A 12,882-nucleotide genomic window follows, 5' to 3' on the forward strand; every position below is an offset into this window, starting at 1 on the left:
TGCAACATATATTATTTATATAGTACATAGACCCGTATTAATATAAAAGTATATATATATATATATATAAAGATAATTATTTTTTATTGAACATAATTTATGTAAAACTAAATTATTTACTAGAAAAAAAAGAGACCACTTTTGGCGACTAAATACAATTTTAGTCGCCAATTCTATACTTTTGGCTACTAATTATTTTTTAGTCGTTAAAAAATTTAATTCTCAGGCTAAAATTATTACTTTTGGCGACTAAACTTTTTTTTAGTCGCCAAAAAGCCTCACTTTCCAATGCCTCAGTTTTGGCTACTAAATTTTTTTTAGTCGCCAAAAAATCTAACTTTTGGCTACTAAAATTTTTTTAGTCGGTAAAAGCCTCACTTTTGGCGACCAAACATCTTTTTAGTCACCCAATACCTCACTTTTGGCTACTAATTTTTTTTTACTCGCCAAAAAGCCTTACTTTTGGCTACTAAAATTTTTTTAGTCGGTAAAAGCCATATATGGGCAACCAAATAGATTTTTAGTCGCCAAAACCTATACTTTTGGCTACTAAATTTTTTTAGTCGCCAAAAATCTTTACTTTTGACTACTAATGCTTTTTTAGTCGCCAAAACCTATACTTTCAGCGACCAAATGTGCTTTTTTAGTCCCCAAAGATGCTTTTTCTTGTAATGGAGTGTGATTAAATATATATATATATATATATAATTACACTTATTTAAAAAGTGTGATTAAAAAGTAGTAATGTATATATAATCACACTTTAATTAGAAGGTGTGATTAAAAAATATATAAATAATCATATTTTAATTAGAATGTGTGATTAAAAATATATATATATATAATCACATTTATTTAAAAAGTGTGATTAAAAAGTAGTAATGTACATATAATCATACTTTAATTAGAAGGTGTGATTAAAAAATATATAAATAATCACACTTTAATTAGAATGTGTGATTAAAAAATATATATCTAATCACACTTATTTAAAAAGTGTGATTACAAAGTAGTAGTGTATATATAATCACACTTTAATTAGAATGTGTGATTAAAAAAATGTATATATAATCACACTTAATTGAAAAGTGACATAAAAAATGAATATCATCACGCTCAATCAAATTAAGTGTGATTAAAATATCAATCTAATTTTTTTTATCACACTTCCAATAAAAGTGAGATATTTTTTTTTGTCAAAGTGTGATCTTTAACTATTTTTGTAGTAGTGATAGTAGAAAGCTCAACCTAATTAAAATTGGGTTTTCATGGGTTGGACATTAAAACACATTTAAGCTCGTCTAAATAGGCACGAGTTCTATCATAAATTCTAAAATTTTTTAAATAATTTTTTTAAAAAAATTAAATAAAAAATAACAAATCTTTTATATAAAAAAAAAGTAAAAAAAGAAAAAAAAAGAAAAGAAAAAAAGAAGGTGAAGTAAATGGGTTGATTGGGTTCATTTATCCAATATGTATCTAACTCAACACCATTTGTTTAAGCCCATTTATTAAATGGGTGGATTTGGATTAAATTGTTTTAAATGTATAACCCATTTTAATATGCCTATTTGCCATCTCTAATATTTTTCTTAGTAAAATTGTTATAATTTATAATTTAAAAATAAAATTACTTTATTTGAAGGATGTATACGTCATATGAAGGATGTGTACAGTAAAATAAAATTACGTTATTTGGTGAGATTGAAATGAAACTATAAGAATAAGACACAGTTGTGGAATACCAACAAACAAAAACCTTAGGAAAACTAATCATTAACCAGACCACCATGTCTCGTGAAACCAACCTCCTCATGAGTTCTTTTGTTCTTCTTCTCCAATTTTGCACAGCCAGAGACACCATAACCACAATCCAATCTCTCAAGGATGGTCAATTGTTAGTCTCCGGCAACAAGGCCTTCGCACTTGGGTTCTTCAGCCCCGGCAAGTCCACCAACCGGTATCTCGGAATATGGTACAACAATGTTTCAGAACAAACTGTGGTGTGGGTTGCAAACAGAGATAGGCCAATCAATGACACATCCGGAGTTCTCTCCTTGGACAACACCGGAAACCTCGTCATTCACGGCCCGGACAAGAAAATCCCGGTCTGGTCGACCAACGTGTCGGCCTCCGGGAATGTCTTTTCAGCTCAATTGTTGGATTCAGGGAATTTGGTAGCCTTTCAAGGTGATGGCAAGGGGGCAGTCGTGTGGCAGAGTTTTGATTATCCTACAGACACCCTGCTTCCTTTAATGAAACTTGGGGTGGACCGGAGAACCGGTCTGAGCTGGTTTCTGACATCTTGGAAGTCGCGTGATGATCCGGGAATCGGAGAGTACTCGTTCAAAATGGACCTTATTGGGTATCCGGAGTTTTTTTTGTATAAGGGTTTGGTCCGGTTATGGAGAACCGGACTGTGGAATGGGGTTAGATGGAGTGGGGTACCAACTATGACACCCAAGTTCATCTTCAATGTCCATTACGTCGACAATCAAAATGAGGTTTCCATGTCATACCTCATCAACGACACCTCGATTTTCTCAAGAATGGTTGTGAATGAATCGGGGACAATAGATAGGCTGACGTGGCATACGGACCACCAACAATGGATCGGGTTCTGGTCGGTCCCCGGGGATCAATGCGACTACTACAGTCATTGTGGGGCAAATGGCAACTGTGACTCATCCGTGAATGCTGGTGAGTTCGAGTGCATGTGTTTACCAGGGTTCGAGCCCAAGTTGGCACGTGACTGGTACTTAAGGGACGGGTCAAGTGGGTGTAAAAGAAAACGTAGAGGAGGCACGTGTCAAAATGAAGAGGGTTTCATCAAAATGATACGTGCTAAGTTACCAGACACTTCGACAGCACTTGTCAATAAAAGTATTGGATTAAAAGAATGTGAAACAGAGTGCTTGAAGAACTGTTCATGCCAAGGGTATAGCAGTGCAGAGATCTCAGCAGGGGGAATTGAGAGTGGATGTGTGACGTGGCATGGGGACTTGATGGACACAAGAGAGTTTCCGAGTGGGGGCCAAGATTTATACGTACGTGTTGATGCTGTCGAATTAGGTAAGCATTCAATGTCTTGTTGATAGTTTTGTGTTTGTGGCTGGATCTTGATTTTGCTTTATAGTTGAAAGCAACTGTGAATTTTGCTGTTAAGTTTTCCTTCATATCCATCTCTTCGTATCAATAATTTATGTAGTTTTTTTGGATTTTAATTCAACGCACACGGTTAACACTACAAAAAATTAAGATTTTAGAGATCAAAATTTAAGGATGAAATTATTTTTTAGGAACCAAATATTTTTGTTGCGAAAAGTGTCGTTATTATATTTTTAGCAACAAAAATTAGATATTAGTGATGAATTATTTTCGTTTTGGGACCAAATTTTTTGTCTAAAAAAATAAACCATTTTGAGATTAAATTATTTTGTCTCTACAAGTCTATTTATTAGTGACATTTTCAAAATTTTGTCCCTAAAAGTCTTGTTTTGAACTTTTCGAAACGACCTTTTAGTGACTATCTTCGTGATAATAGAAATTAGTTCCTAAATGTCTTTTGTAACAAAATTTTCACTTTTAGAAACTAAAACATTTGTTGGTCTCTAAAACTCTTATTTGTTGTAGTGTGATTTGAATTATTTATTTCGTAGATCTCATAATAAAAATTATCTATATAAAATATTAGTTTTATCAGACAACTATAAATATAAGAACAAATTACATTTTGTTTTATAAAATGAATGGTTTAAGTTAACAATTATATTTGTTATTTATTTTATAAAATAAAATATGATTTATTCTGTGTTTATAAATATCCGATAAAAATATATTTTTTTTTACATAGATGCCCTTTTTTTTTTTTTGCACAGTAAAAGAAAAAACTTTATTGATGAAAAAATATGAATAACTTTTATTGCAAGAAGTATATGAGATAGATGGTTCAGATAATTGGTGTAAGTCCGTATTAAAGTTCAATATATATATATATATATAAATGGAGACATGAAAATATGAAGGATAACTTATCCTGATTTTTTTGAAACAATAATTTTGAACTTAAAAAATCATGTTGAAAAACTCTTGCTTAATTTATCTAGAATGAATGATTAAAGACAAACTCACGCAACACAACTACAAAACAAGATCCGAAAACAGGTATGTGTCTGCATGATAAGTTCTACTTAAACCATTTGTTACATATATCTATGGTAGTAACATGTATATTTTTAAAACAATAATACAAAGCTCAAGAAAATTACTCAAAAAATTGATCAGATTTATTTTAGATATAATTCATATGATACTTTAAGTTTAAACTTTTCTCACAATTTCATTTTGAAATAACTTTACAAATTTTTGAATCCTTTAGAACATCCAAAATGGAGTGGTTAAAAATATATACTAAAATATTACAAAAGGTAATAAAAATAAGGTCCAACAATATATTTTAAGAGTTTGTTAATTTAGAAACTCAGTGATGCTGCAATAAATGTGTTAAAATGTATGTGCTAAGTGATATATATATACACATATTATATACAAAAAAAAAAAAAAGGGGTAAATAACACTCACCTCCGTTGATGTTTGAAAAAAATATAGTTAGTCCTATACTTTTGATATTATTACATTGGTCTCCTTTAAAGTTTTAATTTAGGTACCTATTAGATCATATTTCATTAGTAATTTATTAGTTGTATAAATGAAGAAAAAAAAAATATTGTCACATCTTTTATAATAAAATATATATTTATCTTTATTTATATTAGTATCTACCCTCCATTTGCATTGTTTGAAGTCACTTTAGCTTTACTAACAGGGAGGTTAGTATAATTATGTCAAAAGTATAGAGTTGTTTGTATTTTCTCCAAACTTCAAGGGAGGTGAGTGTAATTTATCACACAAAAAAATAAGAAAAAGAAAAAGGCCATGTTTAGTTTGTATTTGTGAAACAATTTTGAAAAATAATTTTCTCACACCTACTACCCCTCGCCTCTCTGCTTTCTCTTTCGAAATTCGGAAAGAGTGCTGTGACAACATCATTTTATGAGCTCAAAATAAAATTAACAAAAATAAAAGTTGAGAATTGGTCTACGAAAGAATTAGGAGGATTGTGATTAATTGTGGTTATTAAGTAGGGTAAGAAATTTGTAAATTTTCAAATAAGTCGGTAAAAGTCCAAAAAAATTGGAAGTCTACATAAGAATTGGGGTGCTATTAGTAAGACCTTTAAGCAACTGTTAAAAAGTAAATTTTGCAATAATAAGAAAAAGAATTTTAAAAAAAAAATACACGTGTGACTAATGATATGCAAATAAAATATCTATACATAATTTTATAGTTTTGTAAACTTTTTATTCAAATCAAAACACTCACAGTTATTCTCGTAATTTTAAAAATATCATTATTAACAATTGTTGACTATTGTTCCCATATTTTTTATGAATAACATATAAGCATTTTGTTTTGTATATCATTTTTCAAACATAAATATATGAAAAAGACCGCAATTGACTAATACAACCCTTCACAAGTCCATCTAGTTATTGCACTAACAACTCTATTGTGGAGAAAAGAAATTTTTTTGACTAATACAACCCTTCACAAGTCCATCTAGTTATTGCACTAACAACTCTATTGTGGAGAAAAGAAATTTTTTTTGACTAATACAACCCTTCACAAGTCCATCTAGTTATTGCACTAACAACTCTATTGTGGAGAAAAGAAATTTTTTTGACTAATACAACCCTTCACAAGTCCATCTAGTTATTGCACTGACAACTCTATTGTGGAGAAAAGAAATTTTTTTTGACTAATACAACCCTTCACAAGTCCATCTAGTTATTGCACTGACAACTCTATTGTGGAGAAAAGAAATTTTTTTGACTAATACAACCCTTCACAAGTCCATCTAGTTATTGCACTAACAACTCTATTGTGGAGAAAAGTAAATTTTTTTGACTAATACAACCCTTCACAAGTCCATCTAGTTATTGCACTAACAACTCTATTGTGGAGAAAAGAAATTTTTTTTGACTAATACAACCCTTCACAAGTCCATCGCTAATGCTCTTAGTTTTCTCCAAAATTTTACAATATTTTTTTTAATCTTTAATTTAATTATATGTATTTAGATTTACTTATTTTTAATTGCAGAGGACCTACCATGCTTGTTCATAAACCATCCTATTGTTTAGCCTTAGGTTAAAAATTTCAAACTGGTCTGGTTGCCTTTATAAAATTCTTTACGAATTCTATTTTGATACTGTTTATTTTATTAGATGCTACTTATAGCTTATCTGTAAAAAAAAGGAAAAAAAATCAAATTTAGCCTCAAATTGTCTTACAGGGTGAGTTTTGTAATCCCACTTTAATGATCGGGACTACATAAGTTTATTAGGTTTGTCTTTGAAATGAACAGTTTATTACAAAAGCAGACTTCTTGTCTATTTTTTTAAATTTTTTTTGAAAGATAAATCTATTGAAATCATATATCTACAATTATTAGATCAATTTTTTTTTTAAATTTTTTTTATATATATATTATGAATGGTGTACACACAAAAAACTTACAAAATGAATAACTCAAATTACTAGAATGGAACATGTTGAAGACACCATGAGCTCAAATGTACTAGATTAGACTTCTCTCCAACGAGCGAGAAACCAAATCTTTTTTTTTTTTTTTCTTTTTTCTTTCTGTCTTTTATTTTAATTAGTTTTGATTGTAAAGATCGCATAAGGGGAGGTAGATGCCATGCCATGGGGTTGAAACACTAGTTGTAGAGTAATGCTATAGTGATCATCTATTTTTATCATCTTATATTATTATTGGATGTGTTAGTCTAATTGTTAGTATTATATTGGATATATACATAAGTGGTTAAACTTATTACACTAATATTATGTTGACAAAAAGATAATAAACATATCAATGGTGCTACATGCACCAATTTGTATACACATTAGTGTACCAACTAGTGTTATGATATTATTATTGAGCACATTTATTATACAAGTTACAAATACCTAAAACTGTACAAATGATGCCACATCATTTGTTAGTACACTAGTTTGTACATTAATTAGTACATGTAGTATTATTCTAAACATATTATTATGTTCATTGCTTATTCTATGAACTTAATGTGCTATGATTTCCAAATTGAGAAACATGCGAACTTGAACTTATTTTTGCTATGAAAGCATTTTCTTTTTCTTTATTCTTTGTTTTTGTAGTATAAAATAAAAGAACAGATATGAAAAAGCTTTTTATTTACAATAAATTAATAAATGGAGTGACTATTTTATCCTCTTTTCAGCCCAATATTTGAAGTCACAACAATCTCATTCCAAGAAGGGTATGGTGGTGGCAATTGTAGTGTCCTCTGTTGCAGCTTTGTTTTTTGTAATCTGCGTACTTTCTAGGTTGGTGATGAGGAAGAGAAAAGGTAATAAAAACAACATTAATCTTCTATCGTTATTCGTTTTCAAATTTTGTAGCATGAAAAATCATATGTGGTCATCAAATCTAATGTTAGTGATTTAAGACTATATTTGAATTTTGAATTTTGATAAGATTTTAGTTGTGTTGTGTGACAGGAAAAAGGCGACAAAACAACTTGTTATTTAGTCCCAACAGTTCAACATCCTTTAAAACCACCCAAATGGAAAATCAGTTTGATGAAAGTGGAACAAATGCCGAATTACCACTTTTTAATCTAACCAACATTGTCGTCGCCACTGACAATTTTTCTTCCTCGAACAAGCTCGGTCGAGGTGGCTTTGGAACAGTGTATAAGGTAAGACGTCCTTTAGAGATGAAAATTATCTCAAAATTGTGATTTATTTGTATTTGGCGAGTAAATAAGTTAATTGTGCATTGATTTCAGGGTCAGTTACATAATGGACAAGAAATAGCAGTCAAAAGGTTAGCGAAAAATTCGGGCCAAGGGGTGGAGGAATTCAAGAATGAAGTTACACTTATTGCTAAACTCCAACACAGAAATCTAGTGAGACTATTGGGATATTGCATTGAACAAGATGAGAAAATGTTGATCTATGAATACCTGCCAAACAAAGGCTTAGACTCTTTCATCTTTGGTATGCTTACTTTTTTTATTTGAGTTCATTTGTTTATTAGCACTGAAATTTATGTAAAAATATAGGAGTACCTTCGATTTGTTAGTAGAATTGACTTCTAACTTTGGCCCAGATAAAACAAAAGGCTCATCTCTAGAGTGGAGAAAGCGGTTCGAGATCATTTTGGGAATCGCTCGAGGGATGGTATACCTACACCAAGACTCTAGACTAAGAATAATCCATAGGGATCTAAAAGCAAGTAATGTTTTACTCGACGCTTCAATGAACCCCAAAATATCAGACTTTGGTATGGCTAGGATATTTGGAGCGGACCAGATTGAAGCTAACACAAATAGGGTGGTTGGAACATAGTAAGTATCACTTATACATTCATGTGTGGAGAGAGAGAAATGTGCAAGAAAGGCATTAAATTCTAATTATTGTTTGATGTTGTAAATGCAGTGGTTATATGTCACCAGAGTATGCAATGGAAGGGTTATTTTCAATAAAATCAGATGTTTTTAGTTTCGGAGTTTTATTACTGGAGATCATTAGTGGTAGAAAGAACAACAGTTATAATCAAGACAATTTTGTGAATTTAATTGGACATGTAAGTAAATCAATGTATTATTAATGGAAAATCCTATAGCTGCAATAGAATGGAGGATTTTCCATTACCTAGAAAATTGTTGTTTGATTAATCACCCAAAGATGATTTTATATATTGTTTCAGGTTTGGAACTTATGGGGAGAAGAAAAGACCCTAGATATAGTTGATTCATCGTTAGCCGAGTCGTGTTCAAGTCAAGAAGTTTTGAGATGCATTCACATCGGTCTCTTGTGCGTGCAAGAATTTACCACTGATCGGCCAACTATGTCAGATGTTGCTTTCATGTTGTGTAACGAAATGACCTTGCCTCTTCCTAAACAACCGGCATTCATCTTTAACAGACCTGGTGGTTCATCTATAAATGATCTTACGCTTACTACGATTCAAGCTCGATGAATGCTCTCACTATACACTAATATTTTGCACTTAATACACAGTATTCTTGCTTCCTCATGCAGCATAATTAAATGTATCTAACTTATATGCTATCATCATTTTTTCAAAGTAATTGTAATTATTTTAGTAGTTATACCATCTATTTTCTCTTGGAGGCCATTGATAATATTAACAGTGATCACTAGAACAAATTGTTAGATAATGTCTCAATGGGAACACATAATTAAATGTGGTGTTATCATTTATAAGAAGCCTACAATTTAAGTGATTCAATTTAGTTAATAGGCTTAAGGGTATATGTGTTATGGACCTAATGTGTAGATACTAGTTGTATAATTTCTATTTCTATGAGGGGCAGAAATAGAAATTAAAACATATTGGTTAAAGTTGGTTTTCATTACCTTTCAGTTTTAAAACCAATAATGGTTAATTTATTGGTTTTCATTACCTTTCAGTTTTAAAACAAATAATGGTTAATTTATTGGTTTTCATTACCTTTCAGTTATGAAAACCAATTACAACCTTTAAAAGGTTATGGTCCCTATTCCTTCCCAAGGTGAAAAAAATAAGAATACTGTTTTGTTTTTCTAAATCCTCTCAAGGAGAAACATAAGGCACCAAAGGGAAAGGATTAGAAGGCTCTAACAAAGTCAATATTAAGGTTTTATTGACAATCAGACGCTTCCGTTTAACCGTTCATCAATGGATTCAGGTATGTCATTTTGTCTTGATTTCTTGATAATACACATGGTAAATGATCCAAAGTATAAGGTTTATGTTCTGAAATTTATGTTTACAAGTGGTATCAGAGCGATTATATCATGTCTATTATCAGAATAGATATGCTTTTATTCATCCTATTTAGTTTCCTGGAATCAGATTCTGTTTTTTGTATTTCTGTTTTTTCCCCTGCTGCAAATTCTGTTTTGTTTTCTGGAAATGGAACATAATTCGGATGGGCGGTTCATTTTTCAAATGGATGAACATCATATATTTATATATATATAGATATATCTTGCGATTTGATCGGTTTAATTTTGAACATCATAAAAAAAAAAAAACTATTTGTTTTTTGGACCCGTCAATTCTATTTATATATGTATATATATAATTGGAATTGCTGCAGATTATATAACATATACGGGGTCACAAATTTAGAAATCTTTAAATTTAATGTAATTTCATACAACGTCTACGAAATTTAATTTTCTAACATTCTCAATATAAGTCAATTCAAACAAGATGTCACAAAAGTGATCTCTCTTGTCTAGATTGTTTTATATGGAATGTTTTGAAGTTCATGTCTGTGTATCTCATGCGGGTATTTATCGGTCCAAAGACATGATTAAGACTTGGCAGAATTACACACACATTTTGTGGTGATAAACATGTGCCAATTGTCAAGGAAACCTAATGTGAATAATAAATCCATCAAAAGATAGATTTGTTATTTGACATAACTTATTGTCAATGTTTGATCATTACAACAAGAATACCACTTACAGTTAATATCACTACCCAAAAACTTGGTATTAATGTTGTGCTAGGTATCTTGAGATGTTGTCATTAAATTAATTTATTTAGAGATTAGTTGTAAAAGAAAGAGTGCAGAGTGGACAGATTTCCATAGAGCACATTGGGACAAACTCCATGATAGCGGATCCACTTACGAAGGGACTACCACCCAAGGTCTTTCATGAGCACACTGCTCAGATGGGTGTTGTTCTATTTGAGAACATTCTGGTTTAGTGGGAGTTTGTATTTATATTACTGCTTTATGTCAGTCTTGAGTTTTATCTATGTAATTAGATTAATTTCTGCAGAAATGAAATATTCAGTTTATTACGCTCTGTTACGTATTGTGAAGTATTGATCTCAATAAAGTTAAGTAGGACCAGTTGGAAATAGGCATGTATGGATCACATCACATGTAATTTCCATGCTACGCATCCATGATTGATCTATGTCATTTAGCTGTATTAGTATACGTGACCATTGGTGGGTCGAGTTACGATTGATGTAACGAAGACCGCTTTGATCCTATATTAATATAGTTAATGGACAAGATTGTTTGGATACCCTCAAGTTATGATAACAAATTTCTGAGCTCACTAAAGTTAAGCACATTTTTCAGGATACATATGTGGTCCAGTGGGAGATTGTTAGATAATGTCTCAATGGGACCACATAATTAAATGTGGTGTTATCATTTATAAGAAGCCTACAATTTAAGTGATTCAATTTAGTTAATAGGCTTAAGGGTATATGTGTTATGGACCTAATATGTAGATACTAGTTGTATAATTTCTATTTCTATGAGGGGCAGAAATAGAAATTAAAACATATTGGTTAAAGTTGGTTTTCATTACCTTTCAGTTTTAAAACCAATAATGGTTAATTTATTGGTTTTCATTACCTTTCAGTTATGAAAACCAATTACAACCTTTAAAAGGTTATGGTCCCTATTCCTTCCCAAGGTGAAAAAAATAAGAATACTGTTTTGTTTTTCTAAATCCTCTCAAGGAGAAACATAAGGCACCAAAGGGAAAGGATTAGAAGGCTCTAACAAAGTCAATATTAAGGTTTTATTGACAATCAGACGCTTCCGTTTAACCGTTCATCAATGGATTCAGGTATGTCATTTTGTCTTGATTTCTTGATAATACACATGGTAAATGATCCAAAGTGTAAGGTTTATGTTCTGAAATTTATGTTTACACAAATTATTATTGATTGTGAAGTCATTGTTATTTTACTTCCTTTAAGGCTTTGTTGGGATTTTAGATTTGAGCAGTGATTTTGGTTGGTTAGGTAGGTGGGTGGGTGGGTAGTGGGGAGAAGGGGAAAAGTGGGGGAAATAATTAGAGGTGGCAAACTTAACTCAAACTTATGAATCCATCCAATTATACCTATTTAAAACCCATATTAATCCCCCCAAATCAATAAATGGACTTAATTGGGTTACTCAATGTCAGCTCACTTAAAATTAAGTTTACATGGGTTGGACATGGGGACTCATTTAAGCCCATCTAAATGGCACCACTTCTACCACTACGACCAACTTGATGTGAAGACTGCATTTCTTCATGATGATCTTGAAGAAGAAATTTACATGGAGCAACCAGAAGGTTTTGTGGAAAAAGAGAAAGAGAAATTTGTTTGCAAATTAAAGAAAAGTTTGTATGGTCTCAAGCAAGGTCCGCGGCAATGGTACAAAAAAATTGACTCTTTCATGATAAATAATGGTTTTTCTAAAATCACTTCGGACCATTGTGTGTTTGTGAAAAATTTTCTGGATGGTAAATTTATTATTCTTTTGCTTTATGTTGATGACATGTTAATTGTGGGTCAAGATTCTACCATGATAAATAGGTTGAAATTGGAGTTGAGCAAGTCTTTTGCTATGAAAAATTTGGGGCCGACAAAACAAATTCTTGGTATGAAAATTGTTCGTGATCGTAAAGAGGGGCTGATTTGGTTGTCTCAAGAAAGCTGCATTGAGAAAGTTCTTGAGAGGTTCAACATGAATAAAGCAAAGCCGGTTGGTTGTCCACTTGCAGGTCACTTCAAGCTTAGTTCGAATCAATGTCCTACAAGTGAGAAAGACAAAGAAGAGATGTTAAAAGTTCCTTATGCTTCAGTAGTTGGTTCTTTGATGTACGCCATGGTTTGTACAAGGCCGGATATTGCTCATGCCGTTGGTGTGGTGAGTCGTTTTCTCTCTAATCCGGGTAAAGAACATTGGGCAGCGGTAAAATGGATTCTAAGGTATCTTCAAGGGACTTCGA

At 31.4% G+C, this 12,882-nt stretch overlaps 1 protein-coding gene across 1 annotated transcript; it reads left to right on the forward strand.

Annotated features, from left to right (window-relative positions):
• The first annotated feature begins 1,738 nt into the window (after window positions 1-1,738).
• LOC114311622 (G-type lectin S-receptor-like serine/threonine-protein kinase At1g11410) lies at window positions 1,739-9,227 on the forward strand. Its single transcript, XM_082887974.1, has 7 exons — window positions 1,739-3,072; window positions 7,329-7,457; window positions 7,609-7,808; window positions 7,899-8,109; window positions 8,222-8,459; window positions 8,551-8,698; window positions 8,822-9,227. The coding sequence occupies exons 1-7, from the start codon at window positions 1,791-1,793 to the stop codon at window positions 9,092-9,094; spliced, it is 2,481 nt and encodes an 826-aa protein (XP_082744100.1). The 5' UTR covers window positions 1,739-1,790; the 3' UTR covers window positions 9,095-9,227.
• The last annotated feature ends 3,655 nt before the right edge of the window (window positions 9,228-12,882 follow it).

Source organism: Camellia sinensis, chromosome 9, assembly GCF_055761805.1.
Source record: "Camellia sinensis isolate YWXY chromosome 9, ASM5576180v1, whole genome shotgun sequence".
NCBI lineage: Eukaryota > Viridiplantae > Streptophyta > Magnoliopsida > Ericales > Theaceae > Camellia > Camellia sinensis.

Excerpts from the sequence above, each read along its gene's own strand:
- LOC114311622 (XM_082887974.1), top strand. The coding sequence starts at position 1,791 with ATGTCTCGTGAAACCAACCTCCTCATGAGTTCTTTTGTTCTTCTTCTC. Across the intron at positions 7,809-7,898 it reads GCTTTGGAACAGTGTATAAG|GGTCAGTTACATAATGGACA; the intron begins GTAAGACGTCCT and ends CATTGATTTCAG. Across the intron at positions 8,699-8,821 it reads TTGTGAATTTAATTGGACAT|GTTTGGAACTTATGGGGAGA; the intron begins GTAAGTAAATCA and ends ATATTGTTTCAG.